This window comes from Chlorocebus sabaeus, chromosome X (assembly GCF_047675955.1).
Source record: "Chlorocebus sabaeus isolate Y175 chromosome X, mChlSab1.0.hap1, whole genome shotgun sequence".
In the NCBI taxonomy this organism is placed as follows: domain Eukaryota; kingdom Metazoa; phylum Chordata; class Mammalia; order Primates; family Cercopithecidae; genus Chlorocebus; species Chlorocebus sabaeus.
The window spans coordinates 122,285,686-122,309,562 of NC_132933.1; the positions used below are offsets into that span (position 1 = coordinate 122,285,686).

Consider the following 23,877-nt stretch of genomic DNA (forward strand, 5'->3'; position numbering starts at 1 on the left):
ATTATAAGTACCATTGAGAAATAACACTTCTTAAAAATTATAGATGAGTAATGAAACAGATTTCTCTAAAGTCATATCTGACTTTGGCTCTCTTTTGGGTGAAGGATCCCAGATAGTGTACTGTTCTAGAAAGAAACTTTAATTCTGTTGCTAGGGTTCTTACAAAATGTGTAACCATAAACTATTTTAATAAGAGACAGTTTCGTAGATAGGTTTCATTTTTCGAAAAAGGGGAAGAAACACCATTCTGTGGCTTGATGTGGCTTTGTCAGTTACTGCCTCCCCACCTCCCGGGACTTCCCACTGCCTCTTTAGCACAAATCAGACTTAAGCAAAAACAACTCTTTTTCCATGGGATCAGTTATAAAAAGAATGGCTTTGCAGTGAGCAGTTCAGTCTACTGGTCTCGTCAGTGAAAGGCTTGTGAAAATTTCTGGAAAGAGCACTGGCCGGCTTGTTCATCTCTCTGTTTGGTCAATTGCTGTGTTTCTGCTGGATCAGATGAGCAGATTGGTTAGTGAAGGTAAGAAAAAGAAAGCAAAGGACCCTAGAACTCTGCTATTATTTTTTGTCATCTGTCTTCTCATGCTTTCTTAACCCTTTATCACCAGAGCACAGATCCATTCTTATGACATCTAAAATGCTTTTCTAGCTTACCATATCAGAGGCAAGTGGGAGTTTAAACAAGCATTCAGTGGAGTTGAAAAATAAAGAGAAATTAAGCCCAATACTTCCTTTACTTACCTCCTCGTGTCCACATTCTAAGCATTTCTAAAATACATATATTTTTGCCTACAAGTTTTGACTGATCTGATCAAATATTTATTGTATTATTTTTGCAGTTCTCTTTCACTAATTGCTACACTGGTTTAGCTTCTGCACTTTTAAAAGAAGGCCTAAAAACCTAAGCAAGGTTTTGCAGGGACAACACAGCTCTTGAATTCAGTTACGGTGATGCAGTTTTAGAGACGAACACAATCATAATCCTTTCCAGTTGGATTTGACTCTCAATTATTCAGTTCAGCAAGCTTGTGATAGTGTTTTTCCATGTGGCAGGATGTATTCAAAATGAATGTGATCTATAGTGAGGATGCTTTTCGACTTTCATCTGGGTGATTTGGGGAAAGCTTCCCTCTTGGTATTAAAGATAGCGCATGTACGAGTGGATTTTTGTTTGAATTATCTTTAGACTCGCTCGAACATTCTTTGTCTTGTGCATATGAATCTGTGCTTAAATATAGACCTGGTTTGGACAGAATATTTATACTGATATTTTTATAACATTTCTTGCGTAGGTCAGTGTGAGAAGATTGTTTCTGAGCTTGAGAAGCTTCTGGAGGATTGAAGAGTATTTGAAGTCTGTGTCAAACATCCACATCATAAGTGGAATTTTGGAGATATTCAAAGGTAGTACACTAATTCTATTATCTCAGAGCAAAGTGATGTTTGGAGTATTTATATTAAGTCACTGAGACATTTCCCATCACATATGTAAGGATTATTTTAGATACATAAGATATTGTCCCTCTAGGCTCTTAATAAACATTATACAATGTAAATATGCCTTCATTAACTAAATATGGTTATTTCCCCTCCCAATTTTTGTTTAAAAACGTTTCAAATCTATATAAAAATTGAAAGAATAGTACAACGAACACCCATATTTTCATCATGTATATTAATCAGTGGTATCCTTTTGCCATATTTACTTTCTCTCTTGCTTTGTCTTTCTGTCTCTGCTTGTCCTTTTATATATATATATAAATGTAAATAAATATAAATATAAATACACACACACACACACACACACACACAGTTTTTTCCCTGAATGGTTTGAAAGTATGTTGCTGACTTTAGGACACATGTCACCCCTAAATTCTTGAGCATGTATCTCCTAAAAATAAGAGCAGTCTTCCATAACACAGTTACAACACCACGGAAACATAACATCGACACAATACTATTATCTAAGATGTGCTACACATTCAAATTTTCCCAATTATCCACATGTCCTTTAGAACCTTTTTATTTTTTAAATCCAGGATCCAATCAAGAATCTTGCATTGCATTTGTAGTTGACATGCCTACAGTTAAGTAAATGTTAATGATAATTGGCATAATTAACATGATTAACAATGATTAACAATTATAACACCAAGGAAATTTATATCAATACAATACTCTTATGATAGGTTTTCTTATTTTTGTAGTCCTCTCATTTTGCATCAAAATACGTTGAAAGTGATTCAAGAAAACGATCCATAAGGTTTAATTTTTCAATTTATGGTATATCAAGAAGGAGTATAAAGAAAAATCCAAACTATGATAAAAATATATTTACTAATATTTCTTCACCAAAGTTTACATCTTCTGAACTAAGAAAATTCACACATCAGATCGTCCTTGGAAGTAGCCATTAACTTTGGTCATAAGGATCTAAGCAGAACCAAACACAAAATTATTTATTTACTTGGTCATATTAATATGAAGAACAGAGGGCTTTTGATTTATGATTGTACTATCTTAGCCATCAAGTTATACTTTCAGAAATTAATTTGTTAAGTAAGAATTGCTTCATACTTGATAGAAGAATAGATAATCCCAAATTATATGATTTGTAACAGAAATTGAAATATTAATGAGCAATATTTTAGAACATTCATCAGTAAATTCAGTACCAGTTGAAATAATAGGGATATAATCTAAGGTATGTGATGAAGTGATTATTTCCAGGTCTAAGGAACAGGTATTTTTAAAGATAAGAGTAAGGAAACTGCAGATGCTATTTTATACAGGGAGGTCCTTCCTAAAGAAGCTTTTTGTTTTAGACAAAGGTCTTGCACCATTCACTGAAAAAAGAAATTGGAACATGTAATACAGATTTGGTTACATTATCATAATTAAATCATGAACAAAACAATATTCAAGTTTTTCAGTGATCACTTTTCAGCAATTTACCTGCAAGTCCCCCACATCAAGAAAGTCTTAAAAAGTTTACATTGGAATTATGGGATTTAGAATTTATATTATAGGATAATATAATATAGAGGTAAATAGAGGAAATACGGGATTTTGAGTTTTGCGGGTATTAAAAAATAACACATGACCTACATACAATCTTAACAAGACAGTTCACTCTCTAATTTGAGACAAACATAAATTAGCTCATTTGATTGGAAATTTTTTTTTTTTTTTTTTTAGACAGAGTCTCGCTCTGTCGCCCAGGCTGGAGTGCAGTGGCCGATCTCAGCTCACTGCAAGCTCCGCCTCCCGGGTTCACGCCATTCTCCTGCCTCAGGCTCCCGAGTAGCTGGGACCACAGGCAACCGCCACCTTGCCCGGCTAGTTTTTTGTATTTTTTAGTAGAGACGGGGTTTCACCGTGTTAGCCAGGATGGTCTCGATCTCCTGACCTCGTGATCCGCCCATCTCAGCCTCCCAAAGTGCTGGGATTACAGGCTTGAGCCACCGCGCCCGGCCATGATTGGAAAATTAAAAAAAAATAATGTGCTAAGGAATGTCAATGAAAACAATCTCAAACATTGCTGGTGAGAGAATAAATTGATCCAAGCTACTTGAAAGGAAATTTGGCAATAGCTTTGATCCGGTAATTCTGCTGCTCTAAGTCTGGCCTGTGGAAATACTCACAGAGGCATATACAATAATTATACATAGAGGAAAAGCAAGACTAACCTCAGTGTCCCTCAAGATAAATGATTTACTAAAATAAGATGTGTCTTTAGATGTACTATTTCAAAAACTCTTAAAAGTTATATCTCTGTAAGCAGACATGTTGACAGGTAGAAGCCAAACTGCACTCCTGCTAGCTAGGCTCAAGATCTATGAAACAGCAGATAACAAATGTTTTCCTGTCTATAATTGCAAGATGTTATAGCCCATGATGGTGGAAGGCAGTCCCATCCCATTGCCTCCATTTGTGTGTGGCCACTAGAAGTTTTTGCGTCCATCTCAATCCAGCCTCTTCGGATGTCTTAGTTCACACACCTCCACAATGTTCTTCAAGAGGCAGGATCTGTTTTGCCTCATCATCCAAAATTTCTACACTCCCCACCAATCCTCAATCTTGTTTTCCTTTTGCTCGTGCCAGTTTTTCCTTCTTTCCAAAGACTATTCCAGTGATTTATCTTTTCTGTTTTATTAAAGTTTCATGAAATCCTGATGAACACCTTGGGGTAGGGGAGAGAAGAGCCTAGAATCATTTTTCTAATTCAGATACAAGGATTCTGAGTAGATGACCAAGGGTTCTGAAATGTTAACATATAAGGTGAGACTTGAAGGTTATGGGTGGTGGACCAGAGGATGGGTAGGGAACCAGAACTCTCAGGACAGAAGACAAAAAATGCACAAATCCCTGGGATAGGCATGGGGCTCAGGTGAACTGGGAAGGGATCAACATGGCTGGGGTCCTGGGTCCTGGGGGAACGGGCAGAGATGAGATTAGGAAGACAGATATGGAGCACACATCACAGGCTTACCCTGTATGAACTTAATCCCTGAGGTGATGGGAAGTGGTTTGTATTTAAACAGAGGATCTGTATTATTATTTTATTTATTTATTTATTTATTTATTTTTATTTTTGAGATGGAGTCTCGCTCTGTTGCCCAGGCTAGAGTGCAGTGGTGTGATCATGACTCACTGAAACCTCCACCTCCTGGGTTCAAGCAATTCTCCTGTCTCAGCCTCCCGAGTAGCTGGGACTACAGGCACTCGCCACCACACCAGGCTAATTTTTGTATTTTTAGTAGAGACAGGGTTTCACCATATTTGTCAGGCTGCTCTCGAACTTCTAACCTCAGGTGATCCACCCACCTCAGCCTCCTGAAGTGCTGGGATTATAGGCATGAGCCACCGCATCCAGCCTGTAATATTACATTACCCTGTGAAAGATAGTTGTAAAATTAAAGATGCCAGGCTATAGCAGTGTCATGGTTTAGGAAAATGTTCATGTGGTTAGATTTAAAAAAAAGAGGATAAATTAATTGTATTCCTGAAAGACATATGAGCATTGATACATAATTGGGACATATGTGTAGTCATCTGGGCCACCCCTCTGGGGTGAGTGCTGGCTTTCCCCTGGAGCCTTCCTTTTTGCACTTCACTGCACCTTCCTTCTTTTATTTGGCAAGTGCTGTTGTTACTACATGGAATGAGGGCTGATGCCCTTTTCCTGGAAGGACTAATTGCTTGTTATTATGATTACGTGATATTAACTGCTCTTAGCTGTACAATAGTGTGATATGTTCTAAGAACAGAACACACACTTTGGAGTTTGTAAACTTGGGCTTGAATCTTGCCTGTAGTACTTAGTAATTGTGTGACCTTGGAAGGGGTATTTATCATATCTGAAACTCAGTTTTCTCATTTAGAAAATGTAGATAATGATAAAGAGAAAAAAATTAAAAGATTTTTAAAGAGATATGTCCGCATCTAGATTATGATCATGTCTAATCTGCAGTGTTGCTGGAAGGTTAGGGGCTATGCCTGGAAAGCACTTGGCATACAGCTGTCATTATTATGATGCCTATCCCATTTATTGCATCTGCTTTTTGACTTAGATCAAGGGTAGGCAAGCCACAGCCCAGGACCAAATTGGCTCCCTGCTTGTTTTTGTAAACTTTAGTAGGAGCACAGACACAGTCATTTGTTTACATATTGTCTATGATTTCTTTCTTGCTATGCCAGCAGGGCTGCAACAGAGTTTGTATGATTTGCAAAGCCTAAAATCTTAACTCTCTGGCCCCATATAAAAAAAGTTTACTGATCCCTAACTTAGGTTTTTTTAAACGTTCCCCCTTATAAAGTTCTTTTCTCATTAGGTTTTCTCTTTGACTCCATGCTTGTGTCGTTTAGATGTAAATTAAAAGTGTGTCCTTTGATCAGCATGCTCAAAGGATACAAAATTACAGTTATATAGAAGAAATAAGTTCAAAAGATCTCTTGTACAGCATGGTGACTATAGTTGATGATCTATCATATTCTTGAGAAATGATAAGAAACTGAATATAAGTATTCTCACCACAAAAATAATAACTGTGAGGTAATATATATGTTAATTAGATAGATTTTGCCATTTCACAATATATACACTTCAAAATACCATATTATACGTGAGAAATTCATACAATTTTATCTGTCGATTTTTTAAAAAGTCAATCAAAAAATGTGTCTATGTGAAGAAGTGATAACAACAGCTTTTGGAAAAACTAAATGCTAGTCTAGAAAGAAGAACCTACGTTGCAGTTTCTTCTGAAAAGCAAGTAAATGATTTAACAAGGCACTGCACTTTAGCACATATTTCTAAGTTGTGAATTTGCACATAAGGTTAATTTTGGCATTCCCCTATCTGTTAATGATTAATGTGGGCTAAATTTGCCTAGAACATCCCCTCTGCAAATGTTCTCAGGTGTCTCTTCCTTCACACCTAACCAATCTGGGAGAATTTTATACATTTTATATATGTATATTTTATATAGAATATATATAGCTTTACATATATATAGCTTTATATATATATAGCTTCTCTAAGATGAGAAACAAGAATTCAAGTGACAAAATATCATTGAACAACTGAAGTAACCCACTGGGTTAAATTTTGGTGTCTCAGATGAAATCGATTCTAACAAATACGTTAACATTTGTTTGAAGTGTACCTTTTATATACCTTTGAAGAGATCCAGTGATATCTTACTAGAATTTCAAAAATACTGGAAAATTATTAAGAAAAATGCCAAAAATCAGTCAAAATAAACTCAACTAACTTGATGTCTCTAAAATTTTAGGATATTGTGATGTGCAATGCTGTCTTTATTGTAGTGGTGCATTAAAGGGTGCAGTAATGGGCCTTTTTTTTTTGAGATGGAGTCTCGTTCTGTCACCCCGGCTGAAAGGCAGTGGCCCAATCTCAGCTCACTGCAAACTCTGCCCACCACCCCACCCCCATTCAAGCGATTCTCCTGCCTCAGCCTCCCGAGTAGCTGGGATTACAGGCATGCACCACCACGCCCTGCTAATTTTTTGTATTTTTAGTAAAGACAGGGTTTCATCATGTTGGCCAGGCTGGTCTCGACCTCCTGACCTCATGTGATCCACCTGCCTCGGCCTCCCAAAGTGCTGGGATTACAGGTGTGAGCCACTGTGCCCAGCCTTGAATGGGCCCTTTTAAGTGCATTGAAGTGGAAGATGAATTGAAGCAAAGGGCCTAAACTAGGAAATTAATTATGAAGATTAAATGTGTTAGTATCTGTACTTTTATTTATGTTTTATGTTTTATTACTCTGCATAGCTTTAGAAAGATCTTTTAAAAGCCTCCTTAGTGTGCTCTCTGCTGCCCTCTGCTGCTAATTTTCAGAAATTAATTTTGATTCTGATAAATGCTCACTTTACTCTTCATAATCTCATTCAAAATTAAAGTTTGATGGTACTCAAGACATAATTTAATCCCACACTCTCAATTTACAGATGATAAGTTGAGTGTCTGAGAGGTTAATAACATGAATTTGGGCTCCGTTTCCTGACTGCTGGTGATTTGGGGCACATTACTCAATTTTGTCATCTGTAAAATGAGCATAATAATAGTACCTAAATATTAGAGTTTTTTTGTGATGATCAATTAATTTAGTACACAAAAACATGCAGAATATTTTCTGGGTTGTAGCTAGTAGTATGTTAGCTATTTTATAGATTTGGCAACAACTAAACTAAAACCACTGCCAATGACAAGATCAGAGCTAGAACTCTGGTCTCTTAATACTAGTACGTGCTCTCTCTCTCTCTTCATATATATATTTATGTGTGCGTGTGTGCATTTATGTATACACACATATATATTTTATAAAATACATACAATTCTCCATGATTTGTTAAGTGTGAAGGAAAAGACACCAGAAGACATTTGCAGATGAGATGCTCTAGGTAACATACATATATTTATATATATACACCACATATGTATATTGCCTGAATGAGTATGAAATTAAATTTTGCCTTCAAATATAGGGTTTTATTTTTTGACGGAGTCTTGCTGTGTCGCCAGGCTGAAGTGCAGTGGCTCAATCTCGGCTCACTGCAATCTCCACCTCCCGGGTTCAAGCAATTCTCCTGCCTCAGCCTCCCGAGCAGCTGGGATTACAGGTGCACGCCACCAACTAATTTTTGTATTTTTACTAGAGATGGGGTTTTACCATGTTGGCCAGGATGGTCTCGAACTCCTGGACCTCGTGATCCATCCACCTCGGCCTCCCAAAGTGCTGGGATTACGGGCGTGAACCACCGCACCTGGCCTGAATATAGATATTTAAAATGTGACTTGTTCACTGCATCCAAAGCTCTTGTAGTCTTTACAAAGCCCTTGCTGCTGCTCCTTCCTCCTTGTACTGTTCCAGGTGGGCTCCCCACAGAAGAAGCTACACACCTAGGAAGCTCCTCAAGCCCCCATTATAAATTCCTACTGCCTGCAATTGGAAGGTGACTTCACTGTGGACTTTAAGTAGCTTCTCTAATGAGCCGCCTACCTGAATCTTCAATGGACAATAACACACTTGCACCCAGATAGTCTATCTCTTGTCAGGCTCAAGGAGAGCTAAGCTGAGCCCATTGCTTCCTTCGCAGCTCCTCCTGATCTTCCCATTTTGGTCAATGATGGTGCCATTTTCCCTACATACCCGCACTCAGAGTTACTTTTGGCTCCTCTCTCTCCTTCACTTTCATGTCTGGGGGTCTTGGTCTCTCAAATGCGTTCCTTCTCTTTCTTTTCTCCTACCTCCCTCTTGGTTCCTGTCCCAGTCATCTCAGGCTGGGATGAATCCAGCAGCCTCCTAACTTGGGTCCTTAACACCAATCTCACTCTGTTGAAATTAATTTTGCACTTTATTGCTATATTATATCATGTGGTGAATCAGCTTCCTTACTTGCCAGAACATTGTATCGCCTACAGGATGAATCAAATGTACTCAGTCTTGCATGTCCCAACTTACCTCCCTGACCTGACCTTATCTCCCACTCCTCCCTCCCAGGAATCTTTTTTTCTTTCTTTCTTTTATTACTATTTTTTTTTTTTTTTTTTTTTTTTTTGGCTGGGGACACGTCTATCCCTAGACACTTGGATGCACTTTCTGCTTTTCCGGCATCGGACCCACCACTTTACTGGTCTGTCTTGGGTCCTGCACATCAGAATGATAGAGTTCTTATTCTGCTGGAATTAAGATACCAGCAAACTTCTCAGTTGACAACAAATAGGAAAAGGGGCCCATTACTGTACTCAAAATTCTAGGCCCTTTTCCTTCATTGCTATGAAGGACTGTGGAGATTATCTGGAGTACTTATAAACCTCATCCGCGTACAATGAAAGAAGACTCCGTTAGGGCTGATTGTTTAATATGAAGAGAAATAAGATAAATAGTGGGAGACTTGGGGTATGTCTGAATGGGGATAAGGGGTCCTAAAGGGGGGATTCGGCAAACTGGGACATTTCAAGAAAGGCTCTTAGGTGAGCATGACACTGACAAACAACGCTTGCACCCACCTATATTGGTGTCTGTTACTGACCCACGTGAAATTGACAACAAAAACCTCTTCACTTTTATTGCCTTTCTCTCCTCTGTCTGCAATGTTTTCCCTCTTCTCACTGCCCTTATGAATCCTTTCTGTCTGTAGGGCCAAATAAAGGTTAACCTATCACACAGTCATCTCTCTCTTCTTCACCCTTAGAATGTGCATCATCTTTAACCACAAACAGCTGTACAGGAAATGCCATCTGCTTCTCCCCCCACCCCCTTAGTTACTATCTATCTATTTATTTATTTATTTATTTATTTATTGATTGATTGATTTATGACAGAGCAAGGCTCTGTCATCCAGGCTGGAGTGCAGTGGTGCGATCTTGACTCACTGCAACCTCTGTCTCCCCAGTTCAAGTAATTCTCCTGACTCAGCCTCCTGAGTGGCTGGGATTACAGGCGTCTGCCACCACGCCCAGCTAATTTTTGTATTTTTTAGTAGAGATGGGGTTTCATCATGTTGGCCAGGCTGGTCTCGAACTCCTGACCTCAGGTGATCCGCCCTCCTTGGCCTCCCAAAGTGCTGGGATTACAGGCATGAGCCACCGTACCTGGCCCTTGGTTACTTTAAAATATTTATCTTTAGTTTTTATTTTAATTAAAAATTTAATCACAGTTATACTTGCACATAAATTGGGTCAAATAATTCTGAGAAGTTTGTTATGAAAAACTGCTGTCCCTGCCTCCTTTTCCAGAAGCAACTACTTTTATCTCCCTTAACTAATTACTTGATATTTACCATCATTTCTTTAAATGGCATGCTTGTGCTGCAACTTTTGGATTTTTCAGTTTGGGGCATTATTTCTTGACTTGTCATCATGAAGAGGAGGATTTAGTTCTCATTCCTCTCCTGGCCTCACCAAGGATATACAACTTTGTCCCCTTCCTCTCACTATACGGAGTGGCCACCTAGTCTGGACTCACAGGCCAATGCCTAGGATTGGTATCATTGTACTATATATATTATTGGTATCATTGTACTATATATATACTAAAATAGTATTTTATACATACATGATATTCTGCTATATACGATAAAAATATTTTATCTTTGTTTACTGACTTTATGGTCACCTTGTGGTTATATTTTAAATTGAGTTAGATCCATTTTCAGTGCTTTATATTATCATGTGCTGTATTATCATGACTCTATAAAAGCTATTTATAGCTCAGCCATGTAGTAGACCATGGGTTGTTTTTGTTTTGCTTTGTTTTTCGCAACACAACTTTCTTTCCTTTTTTTTTTTTTTTCTTGAGACATGGTCTCGCTCTGTTGCCCAGCCTGGTATACAGTGGCACAATCACAGCTCACTGCTGCCTCGAACTCCTGGGCTCAAGTGATCCTCCCACCTCAGCCTCCCAAGTACTGGGACCACCACACCTGGCTAAGTTTTGAATTTCTTGTAGAGATATGATCTCCCTATATTGCCCAGACTGGTCTCAAACTTCTGGGTTCAAGCGATCCTCCTGCCTCAGCCTCCCAAAGTGCTAGGATCACAGGCATGAGTCACGGTGCCTGGCTTTACTGCTACACAACTTTCTTAAAATTATGAATTGGAAAAAAAAAAAAATTATGAATTGGAGATTATAATTATCTGGATCTGTCTATATGGCAGCTACTAGCCAAATGTGGCTATTTAAATTAAATTAGATTAAATCAAATTAAAATGTCAGTCACAGTAGCCACATTTTAAGTGGCTATTGGCTATCATATTGGAAAGCACAGATATTTGACATTTTCATCACTTCAAGACGTTCTATTGATAGCACTTTTGTTGCCTCAGAGTGACCTAAAAGAATGCACAATTAAAATGAAAATATCTTTACAATTTTTCTTTGAACAATTCACACAGGCATTCTAGACTTCTCCAAATGGAAGCATTTAAAAAACTTTAAAATAAATTCTGTATCTTCCTTGTTTCAAAATAGTGAAACAAACAAAAAAAAGCCTCAAATAAGTGTTCTAGTCCCATTTCATTGCCAAACATCTAATAGTTTATGCTCTGGCTTTGCCATCTCTTTTTTTTTATTTGTTTGTTTTTGAGACAGAGTCTCACTCTGCCACCCAGGCTGGAGTGCAGTGGCTCAATCTCGGCTCACTGCAACCTCCACCTCCTGGGTTCAAGTGATTCTTCTGCCTCATCCTCCTGAGTAGCTGCGATTACAGGCATGCACCACCATGCCTGGCTTATTTTTGTATTTTTATCAAAGATGGGGTTTCACCATGTTGGCCAGGCTGGTCTCAAACTTCTGACCTCATGTGATCCACCTGCCTCGGCTTCCCAAAGTGTTCGGGTTACAGGCATGAGCCACTGTGCCTGGCCTGGCTTTACTATCTTTTGTTAGCTCCTTTCTGACATCCCTTGAAAGGAATACAGAAACAAATTAATTACTCAGTTGTTACTTTAGTATGCTAAAAATAACTGTCCTAGTATGCTGTGATGGCGATCCACCAATGAACTTTAAATTGCAATTATTGGCCAGGCGCAGTGGCTCATGCCTGTAATCCCAGCACTTTGGGAGTCCAAGGTAGGCAGATCGCTTCAGGTCAGGAGTTCAAGACCAGTCTGGCCAACATGGTGAAACCTCATCTCTACTAAGAACACAAAAATTAGCTGGGAGTGGTGATGTGCACCTGTGATCCCAGCTACTCGGGAGGCTAAGGCACAAAACTCACTTGAACCCGGGAGGTGGAGGTGACAGTGAGCCGAGATCACACCACTGTATTTCAGCCTACATGAAAGAGCAAGAATGTCTCAAAAACAAAACAAAACAAAACAAAACAAAAAACCCAAAAAACTGCAATTACAATTAGCAGTCTTCAGTATTTAAAAATTTTATGTTATCACCTTCACTATTTTCTAAGTCTTTGCTGTTCCATAGAGTAGTCATGTGACAATTAAAATCAAATTAAATTAAATTAAAAATTGAGTTGCCTTAGCCATATTACAAGTGCCCAATAACTACATGTGGCTATTGGCTGCCATTTTGGACAACATAGATATTGATCCTTCCATCATCCCAGGAAGCTCTGTTGGACAGTGCTGGTCTAGATTTTTCATTTGCTTAGCTTTTTCTAATTTATCCCCAAAGTTTGTGGTCAATTATATAAATTGTATTTCATGATGGTCAGACCTTTTCAGTTGTCTTCAATTTTATCTTTAGCTTCAGAAGCCTTCTGATCTGTTCTAATCACCTGGTTGCCTTTTTTTTTTTTTTTTTTTTTTTTTTTTGAGACGGAGTCTCATTCTGTCTCCCAGGCTGGAGTGCAGTGGTGCGATTTCGGCTCACTGCAAGCTCTGCCGCCTCCCGGGTTCATGCCATTCTCCCGCCTCAGCCTCCCGAGAAGCTGGGACTACAGGCACCCGCCACCACGCCCAGCTAATTTTTTTGTATTTGTAGTAGAAACGGGGTTTCACCGTGTTCGCCAGGATGGTCTTGATCTCCTGACCTTGTGATCCGCCTGCTCAGCCTCCCTAGAGTGCTGGGATTACAGGCGTGAGCCACCGTGCCCGGCCCCTGGTTGCCTGTTACATACGCAGCTTTCATCCTGGAATGTCTTTTCACTGTCATCATGAGTAGGTCTCCTCTTCACAACTCCTGGGCCTAGGATGAAAAATGGTGAGCCTCAGTCTTCAGCCCTTCCACCTTCTTTTCCCAGTCCTGGCTATCCTTGACATTCGGCCCATATACCTAAGCTCTGTCTACAGACCTCGTTAAAAACCACCTCTTCATCATCTTTTGGGCCTAGGGGTGTGTGCACATTCAGTTTCCCCAAGTCTGTCCTAATCATGATGGATTTGGGGCAGAGCCTGTACAGACTCTGTAGTTGGGTCTGCCATCTGAGCAGGGAATTCTGAGGTCCTGAATACCAGAAGTGTGAGCTAGAAGGCAGCAGTATAGAGGCTGGGTGGCCTCCCATCATGTTGGACTCTAGAACTCCTTACCCTGTTGGGAGAGGTGCAACTTAAGGAGGGCCAGAATGAGGCCCTTTACATTACTGGGTTCAGAACAAGGGCTCAGGCTATCCTGGTTTAAGGGCTGTTTGTTTCTCTCCTGTGCTGTATTTCCTGTTTCCGGTATCCTTTGTCTCCATTTTATTGTTTTACTTACTCCTTTCAGTGGAACACATATTCTATTGACTTTCTGAGAAAGGTGCTTGGAAAATCAGCTATTTGAGACTTGTAACCTAGAAATATCTTTATTCTATCATCACACTTAATTGATAACTTGGTCTTGGTTGAAAATAACTAGTTGAATGAAAATTCAGAATTTGTAGACATTTTTTCATTGTCTTATTGTTTCTTATGTTACTGTTAAAAAGTCTGAAGATTCTGATTCTTGGTCTTTTTTTGTGACTCTTTTTTCATTCTGGAAGCTTATAGGATATTCTCTTTGTCCCAAGTGTTCTATCATTTCACATTCATGAGAGGAGGTATAAATCTATTTTCACTCACTATTTTGATAACTTATGTCCTTCCATTCTGGGAAATATTCTTAAATCGTGTCTTTGAATTTCTCCCCTATTTTCTCTGGTCTTTCTGAACCTCCTATTATTCAGATAATAGATCTCCTGGACTGGTCCTCTCTAATTTTATTTTCCATCTTGTAATTTTGTTCTCCTTTCAAAATAATAATTTGCCTCAACTTTACCTTTCAATCCTTCCATTGAGGTTTAAAATTATCATTTTTAATTTCTAACAGCTTTGGAATTCTTCTTTTTTATAGCATCCTATTTGTAATTCATGATTATATTATACCTTAACTCTTTAAGAATATTGATGGTAGACTCTACCACCTCCTTCACCCCGCCCTAACTTTGTTTCCTCCAAATGACTATTTTGGTCTTTCTCATAGCAGACCTTTCCTCAGATGTTTCAGAATTCTACTCATATTTAAGGATAAAGATCCAAAAAGCTGAATAGGCTCTATTAATTGTGGGCTTAAATAAAGGATGATCTGGTTGCCTGTTGAGTTGGGGAACCTCTGATGTCAATTGCTCTTCTCAGACAAGTCAGATTCCCCAAGACATTCTTCCCAATATCCTGCTTAGAAGGTGGATACTCCTCTTGCTATCATTCTTTGAGCTGAGTAAGGGGAGAGAGGTCATGGATCTCAGCAAAAATATGCATATGTTTATTTAATTGATCTATTATCAATTCAATAATTTTACCCTCAATTGGTATTCCCTACTCCAGAGACCCTCTGTTTCACTCTTTAGAGACTACATTTGAAGTTTTTCTTTGGGGTTAAGGATAGGGAGTGTCACCTGGCTGCATGGCCAGGTGTGAAAGATGATCTGGGTTTCTCACTGCTTTTTAAATAGACTTTCAATATTTCTTACCTTAGATATATCCCCTTTACTCTCACTCCAAAAAGGTATGTGATACCACCAATTCCTCAACACTGAGGGCAATTTAAGTCAGATTGGCTCTTCGCTTTCCCCATGTATATTAGTCTGTTCTCATGCTGCTTTAAAGAACTGCCTGAGACTGGGTAATTTATAAAGGAAAGAGGTTTAATTGACTCAGTTCTGCAGGGCTAGGGAGCCTCAGGAAACACAATCATGCTGGTAGGCACCTCTTCACAGGGTGGCAGGAGAGAGAATGAGTGCCCAGAGAAGGGGAAAGCCCCTTATAAAACCATCGGCTCTCATGAGAACTAACTCACTATCACAAGAACAGGATGGGGGAAACCACCTCCATGATTCAATGATCTCCACCTGGTCCCTCCCACGACACATGGGGATTATGGGAACTACAATTCAAGATGAGACTTGGGTGGGGACACAGCAAACCATATCCCCATGGCTCTTGTAAGATTCAGTTTTCTTAGGTCTCCTGTCATTAATCCTCAATCTCCTGCTTCCCAGCTTCTAAAATGTTACTGTACTGGTCTCTTCTCCTGTTTTTTTTTTTTTTTTTTTTTTTTGTGTGTGTGTGTGTGTGTGTATTTGTGTGTGTGTTTGTGTGTGTGTGTGTATTATACCTTGTTAAAAACCATTTATTGTTGTTTTAGTGAAGTTTGGAAAGGAAGAAAAAATACATGCATGTGCCTATTCTGCTGTCTTTCCTAGGGATCCTTGCTTTCTTCAACCTCAGTTGGATATCTTTTTTGAGCTCACGTTCTCCAGAGTGGTGGGAAAGTACTCACTGTCAATCAGGATTTCCTCAGTCACTTCAGGGCTCCCTCCTCCTTGGATGTGCGTCTAAGTTTTAGATTGTTTATATAAAACCATAGGGGCAACTGAGGATGGGAGTGGGTGGGAGATATCTTTGGTTGTCATCATGTAGCCGTACTGGTATCCATGGAAACTTATCATTCATCTGGTCCCTGGTTTGTAGTCTATGGAGATCATGTCTGCAATGTTTCCATCCCAACTGTAGGTCTTCTCCAGGGTGTCAGGTTCTCAGCAGCATGCTCGTGTGTGAGCAGACTTGATGAGGCAGCCTCATGCCGGCCTGCCCAGGTGATGCATGTGGCTCTCTCTCCTTCTGCTCCTGCAACATGCTGGTCATGAGATAATTTTGCAAACTTGTCTACTCTTGGCTCCCAAATCTCTCTGGAGACATACTTTTTCCCTCTATGGGGGACTCAGTCTACTTAAGTTTATTATTACTGCATAAATATTATGCCTTAAGTCCTTCATGGTTCTGGATTCTGAGGCGTAGAAGCTCAGGTTATGGTTTCTCAAAAGTCATTTCTCCCAAACGATTATTTCTGCCAGGAGTTTCTAAAGCCCATTTAGATACTCAAAAGTCAACAGATCGTTTTTGCTCTGATTTTCCACAATGATATTCTGAGGACTTGAAGGTGGAACGCCCTAGCTATAGCCTGGGTGGGGGTAGGGTGTTGAGGGCCAGGAAGTAACTGCATCCCCATTAGTTCTTTATGATAAACTCTTTCCCTGTTTCTTATCTTTCCATGTAGGTAAGATTGGCCTTTTCACCTGGATATTAGGTTTGAGGGCAGAACTTCATATAGATTTTTAAGGAAAGGGCAACTTTTGTTTTTATCCCTATAAGTGTGTTCAGCATACAGTAATTACTTCATGGATTTGTTGAAGACCTTTAACTTAGTATCTTCATGGCACATAACTGTGCCCAGAATATAGTAAACATTAAAAAAATTGAGATTTGCTAAATAAACCAGGAATAGTTCCAAAAGAGAAAAAAAAATTTACAATCTGACCCTTCTACAATTTTTAAAAAAGGGAAACATTTTATTTACCTGGGAAACAATAATTACATGAAGGTAAAAGAGATGTTAACAATTTTTAAAAGGACCTTTATGTATGGTTTAAAAAAAATCCTCCTTTTCTTATTTGACGTTTCAAGTTCAGGCTCAAGTTGACAGGTCTGTTTCAGAAGCCCAGCTCTCGAGGCCCAAGAGGACCAGTTTTCCTCACTGTTGCCTCTTGCCCCAGTGCCGGGAATGCCAGTGTGTTCTGTTTTTAGAAAATGCAGCTGCTGGTTTCTAGCCTGTTCTAGCCGCTCCAGACCAGTGACAATTGCTGGGGGTGGGGAGGGGAGACAGATGTAGGGAAAGCCCGTGGTCAGGAAAGCTCCTTGGTAACTAGGAGGTAAACATCAGTTAGATACAGAGACATTTTCAGGATATATTCTGAGAACTGGGAGAGATAGAGAAAGAAATTTATTCTGGGATACAAAGACAGGGTAGGCTTTGTGGTACTTCATGATGTATTGAGCACGAATTAATTTCATACCATGTCATTGTTGAAAATTCTTTAACTCAAATTAACAAATACCTTTTGAGTCTCTGTAGAAATGCAAATAACTGTGCTAGCTCCCAGGGATCCAATACAAAGTTAAGTAAGACACAGCACTTGTTTTCAGTAGAATTTGCCACAGATTTTCTCATTGTTTGCTCATAACCCACTAGCCATGTTTCCAATCTGCAACTTCTAGGTCACTGTTCATTTCCTATGGGGCAGAATGTAAATGCTTTTGCCTGACTGCCAAGGCTCTTCACGATCCAGTTTCAGCTTATTTTCCCAATTCCTAATGCTTGTGCTCAGTTCTTTGTATGTAGTGGGTAGGTCATGCTGCCATATTCTCTTATAACCCTGTTCCTATGGCTGGAACTCCTAATTACTCTTCAGCATTCAGCTGAAATGTCACCTTCCCTATGACACATCCCGTGACTTCTCCCCTTTGCCCCAGGCTAAGTTAGGGACCCCCACCCCCTGTAGTTCCTTTGTACCTATCACTATTATAATCCTCAGTGATATAATATTGGAATTGTTTATATCTAGTTAATTTTTTCCTATAGTGGGAAACTTTCTAAAGGATGGAATTGTATGTTTTTCATTTTTATATCATTAGCACATGCCATAGTCCTGCTACAAAGTAGGCACAGAATTAGTAAGAGCTTGGTGAATGTATAAAGTGAATTTATTCATTGTCCTTATTTTTGATATATCAAGTGCTAACTTCTAAAATTTCAGTATTCTTTTTCCCCATTCTGACTCATCGATTCTCTTTCCAGAATGCTGTCAGAAGGGTATCTCAGTGGACTTGAGTACTGGAATGACATCCACTGGAGTTGTGCCTCTTATAATGAGCAGGTGGCTGGGGAAAAGGAAGAGGAGACAAATTCTGTTGCTACTCTTTCCTATTCCTCTGTGGATGAAACACAAGTCAGAAGTCTCTACGTGAGCTGCAAATCATCTGGCAAGTTTATCTCTTCAGTGCATTCAAGAGAGAGCCAACATAGCAGAAGTCAGAGAGTCACAGTGCTGCAGACAAACCCCAATCCTGTGTTTGAAAGCCCAAACTTGGCTGCAGTTGAAATATGTAGAGATGCCAGCAGAGAGACCTACTTGGTTCCATCTTCTTGCAAAAGTATTTGCAAGAATTATAATGACTTACATATTGCAGGGGGCCAGGTGATGGCCATTAATTCAGTGACAACAGATTTTCCCTCTGAGAGCAGTTTTGAATATGGCCCTTTGCTGAAGTCATCTGAGATTCCTTTACCCATGGAGGATTCCATTTCTACTCAGCCCAGTGACTTTCCTCAAATACCTATCCAGCGGTACTCATCCTATTGGAGAATAACAAGCATCAAAGAGAAAAGCAGCTTGCAAATGCAGAATCCTATTTCTAATGCAGTGCTGAATGAGTACCTGGAGCAGAAGCTTGTGGAGTTATATAAACAGTACATTATGGACACCGTGTTTCATGACAGTTCTCCTACTCAGATTCTGGCATCTGAACTCATCATGACAAGTGTAGACCAAATCAGTCTTCAAGTGTCTAGAGAGAAGAACCTGGAGACCTCAAAAGCCAGGGATATAGTCTTTAGCCGCCTATTGCAATTGATGTCAACTGAAATTACTGAAATTAGCACTCCTAGTCTCCATATTTCTCAGTATAGCAATGCAAATCCATAGAGAGAATGCTTCCATTACTGGCTCTCATTTACTTAAGCATGAAGCAACACTTTATCCATTTATTCTGAGAATGTGCAGGAGGGAGTGGTGAAGGGGAATTAAGGGCTAGAGAAGTAAAGGTCAGTTGGAAGTCATGTGTAAATCATGGGGAAATCTCATAACATTACACTTGATGAAGGAATATGGTAAGAGGAGCCATAAGGAATGATTTCAAAGAGAGGTGTGTACAGCAAGGAAGCAAAAATAAAAATGATCAAAAAAAGAAAAGGTTAATTCATTTAAAGAAACATAGGAATTAAAAAAGAAGACAGCCAAATGAGATGAAACAAAAAGGCCAAAAGGTAGCTGGGCGCGGTGACTCAAGCCTGTAATCCCAGCATTTGGGAGGCTGATGTGGGTGGATTACCTGACGTCAGGAGTTCGAGACCAGCCTGGTCAACATGGTGAAACCCCATCTCTACTAAAAATACAAAAAATTAGCTGGGCGTGGTGGTGGGTGCCTGTAATCCCAGCTACTTGGGAAGCTGAGGCAGGAGAATCGCTTGAACCCGGGAGGTGGAGGTTGCAGTGAGTCGAGGTCGTGCCATTGCACTCCAGCCTGGGCAACAAGAGTGAGACTCCATCTCAAAAAAAAAAAAAAAAAAAAAAAAAAAAAAAAAAAAAAAAAAAAAAAAAAAAGCCAAAAGGTTTCCGGATAAAGAGTTAAGAAAAGAGTTAAGAATATATTTTGTTACCCAAATAAATTCCTCCAACTTGTTTATTTTTGAAGGAAATGGACTATAGAAACCTGCTATATTTGGGTGGAAAGATAGGGTCAAACAGTTTTCAAAATATGTTTCTCTCCCATTTGTCTATTCTGTATCAGATCATTTAAAGGTTTATTCTTTGTAAATATTAAAACTGTAACAAATTATAATTGTGTTTTTATTTTTGAATGGTTTCTTAGTTACAGACACAGTCACAGAACAGCCACTCAAATCTCCTACATCTATTTCCTGGTAGAAATGAAGTTGTCTAAATGAAAAACACCACATAGCACTAAACCATTTAGTGTTATTTTGCTGTGTATGATTTTCTTGGTACTAAGCTTCAAAAGAAATTATGAGTCCGGGCGCAGTGGCTCATGCCTGTAACCCCAGCACTTTGGGAGGCCGAGGCGGATGGATCACCTGAGGTCAGGAGTTCGAGACCAACCTGGCCAACGTGGTGAAACCCTGTCTCTACTAAAAATACAAAAATTAGCCATATGTGATGGCAGGTGCCTGTAATCCCATCTACTTGGGAGGCTGAGGCAGGAAAATTGCCTGAACTCAGGAGGCGGAGGTTGCAGTGAGCCAAGATTGCACCATTGCACTCCAGCCTGGGCAACAAGAGCGAAACTCCATTAAAAAAAAAAAAAAAAGAAATTATGAATCTTATTGTTTCCCTTTTTTCCCTCTTCCTTTTCTCCATGCTCTCTTGACCTGGAGCCAGGAAGGAGTCTTCCATGTCCTTGGAACAAGGTTACAAGCCGTAGGGTCCCATGATATCAAATTCTGTAAACTCATTCACTAGAATAGTAGCTTCACTGCTCTGCATCGCATCTTTCCTCTGGCTCAGGGATTGTCAAACTATGGCCCATTGACCAGAGCTAGCCTGCTGCCTGCTTTTGAACTCCCATGAGCAAAGAATGGTTTTTCTAATTTTTAAATGGTAGGGGAAAAAGAAAAAAAAGCAAAATAAGAACAGTATTTTGTGATGGGTGAAAATTATATAAAATTCAAATTCAGTGTCCATAAAATACAGTTTTATTGGAACACAGCAGTGCCCATTTGTTTATGTGTTGTCTCTGGCTGCTTTCACACTAGAATGGCAGAGTTGAGTAAAAGTGATAGAGAATATGGCTCACCAAAGCCTAAAACCCTTACCGCCTGGACAGAAAACCCTTACTTGACAGAAGAAGCTTGCCAACCCTGCCTAACAGTAGTGAGTTGTCCGTATAGTGGTTGTTGGCTTAATTCAGGTTCGCTGGGAAGGCAGACTCTGAGATGGAGATTGGTAAATTTCTTGAGGAGTGGTCTTGGGAACAACGTCTATGATGAAGTGAAGGAAGCAGAAGAGATTTCCACAGAGGCCTCCGTCCATCTCACAGGGAGCCCTGGAGCTAGGGTAACCCTTCAAAATGGTTACAAATGGAAACAAGAGGGTCAGATGTATACTCCAGCATCCACCAGGAGCGGGGTGTAACCTTAGCCGAGGCAGTTCAGTGGAGGGCAATCCCCAAAGTAGGAATCGACTGTGTCTTCAGCAGGCAAACTCCAAGCAGCTACCAGGAGAATGAGTTCCTCACCCCGAAAGAGCAATCTGGGTGGAGCAATCCTCTACATTTAGCAATATTTGTATTTGCAGAGTGAATGGATATATATATATTTTTTGGATATATGTTTTTTCACAATATATACTATTGTGTAAGGAAATCTGGTTTTGAAATAATTGTTAGAAATGTTATTCACTGTTTTAAACCTATCACAATAATAACTGCAATGTACTAATTGCTTGCTCTATGTCTAGCACCATGTTAAGAATTTTACATGAATTATCTTACATAATTCTTATAATAATCTTATGAGGGAAAATGTCTATTATTATCCCCATTTTACAGATGAGCCAGCTGGGCTCAGGGAAATTAAATAATTTGTCCAAGGGCACACAGTAGATAGTGGAACTGGCTTTGGGTTCAGTTTCATTTAACTTGAAAGCCCTGGTTCTTAACCATTGTCACCTACTCTTTCTGTTCACCACTCGATTTGTCTCACTAAAGATTTTTTTCTGCTCTGAGTGGAGTCAACTCATTAATTTCTTATGTTATCTCATCTTCCCTTTTTAGTGTTTTGCTTGATATACTATTTATTTGTATGTCTTCCTGCCCAGAACATGAACTTTGATTTATCCACATGCTTTTCCACATCCCAAACATTACTTGCACATAGTAGGCAATCATTTCATATTTGTTAAATGGATAAATACGTTTTGATCATGTTGGCTACTGCATTTGGTGACTGAAGTAAAAGACCATCAATATGAAAACCAGATAATTCTGACCAGGAAAAAAGTGCTATTGAGGTTTTCTCAAGGCATAAACTAACTAAATAAATGAGTCTAATTTATTATAGCAGGTTAGTAAATGATACAATAGAATGCATGGTTATTTTCCGTTGCTTCCCAAGACATAATTTGTTACAAAGTAAACTGGTTCATTTTATTTTTCAATGAATATTTATTCGATGCGGTGTTTTTGTTTTGTTTTGTGTTGATTTTTGAGTTGGAGCACTGTGTATTAAGCATATGGAGGGAAGACATATGCATGTGTACACACACAGAAGTAGACCCTGCTCTCTGAAAACTTACCATATTGTCAGGGAGACCTGAAAGATAACTAAGGAAGAAGTAACAAAGCCATTTATTAGGTAAGAACTTGGCAAAGTGATACAAACAGGAATAAGATGATCAATTATTGCAACTCAAGTGTAGTGAGTGCTGAAAAGGAGACATGGTAGGGAGCTCCAGACAGTGGGGGAGCCCAATGTAGGAAATGCTTCCAAGGGGGAAGTGACGGTTTAAATAACTCTTGAAGAACAAGATCAGATCTAAGTAAATGGATAGGAGAAGTGTTCAGGAGACTGCAAGTCAATGGCTGTAACTGGAGCTGAATGAATGCATGAATAGGCAGGATATTTGTTTTTAAAATTGCTATTGTAACAAATTGGTAGAGTTTAGTGGCTTAAAACGACAAAAGTTCATCATCTTACATTTCCAGAGATCAGAAGTTCAAAGTCATTCTCACTGGGCTAAAATAAAGTTGTGGGCAGGGCTGCCTTCCTTCTAGGGTCTCTAGGAAAGAGTAAGTTTCCTTGCCCTTTCCAGCTTCTAGAGGCTGGCAACATTCCTTGGCTCTTGACTTTGACCTCTGCTTCCATCCTCACATCTCCTTCTCTGACTCTGATTCTTCTGCCTACCTTTTATAAGGATCCTTGTGATTACAACTGGGCTCACCTGAATAATTGAGGATAACTTTCGCATCTCAAGATGCTTCATTTAGTCATAGTTGCAAAGTCCCTTTTGCCATGTAAGTTAACAGTTCACAGATTCTGGGGATTAAGATGTGGACATTTGCAAAGGGGGAAGGTGGAATTATTCTTTCCAACACAGACAGAAACAAAATCATTTTTGACTCTTAATTGTCAGAAATTTGCCTCTCTAACACTAATTCTCTTTAAGATGGATAAATCCATGTTTGTTTATGTATAAAATAGTTTGCTTCTCTTTTTGTCTCCTGTCATCCAACACTATATATATTTTTTCTGTATACATTAATTCACTCTCTCTTGCTCATTTTAGTTATCCTTCCCTGTACTTTAATTTTATTCTTATCTTTCTTTCCTTTAAAATATTTCTTTTTTCATTATAAAGATAGTACCTGCTCACTCTAGAAGACTTGGATAACAGCAAAGTAGAAAAGCAAAGAAAAAATCACTTTCAATTCTCCAATCCCCAAACATTCACAGTTTCAAGTGAATTTCAAGTGAATTTCTTTCCAGTTTTCTCTCCATGCATTTTTTTTTGTTTTTCTGAGTAGCAGTCATGTTATCTATGAAGAAAATACTGTCTCTTTTGTTGTTTGTTTTACTTACACTATAGCAGAGCTAAAAGTTCTAAAGCTGATAGATTTACATTGCTTGCCTGAGGATCATTTATTAATTTTTCTTTCTTCCCCATTCTACTATTTGATAATGTCTGATATTTTGTTGACATTTTTCTTATCTGTTATTGAACACTGGGCCAATCTACTCAGGAAATTGTGTATATTAACAATAGGTCTCTCTTTGTGTTATGACTGCTAAGTCAGGT

General features: G+C 39.1%; 1 protein-coding gene across 1 annotated transcript; it reads left to right on the forward strand.

The window, feature by feature from the left end:
- Positions 1-305: 305 nt before the first annotated feature.
- Positions 306-19,906, forward strand: TASL (TLR adaptor interacting with endolysosomal SLC15A4). The gene is made up of 3 exons (XM_007991347.3): positions 306-523; positions 1,296-1,407; positions 18,084-19,906. The coding sequence occupies exon 3, from the start codon at positions 18,085-18,087 to the stop codon at positions 18,988-18,990; it is 906 nt and encodes a 301-aa protein (XP_007989538.1). The 5' UTR covers positions 306-523; positions 1,296-1,407; position 18,084; the 3' UTR covers positions 18,991-19,906.
- Positions 19,907-23,877: the final 3,971 nt, after the last annotated feature.

Excerpts from the sequence above, each read along its gene's own strand:
- TASL (XM_007991347.3), top strand. The coding sequence starts at position 18,085 with ATGCTGTCAGAAGGGTATCTCAGTGGACTTGAGTACTGGAATGACATC.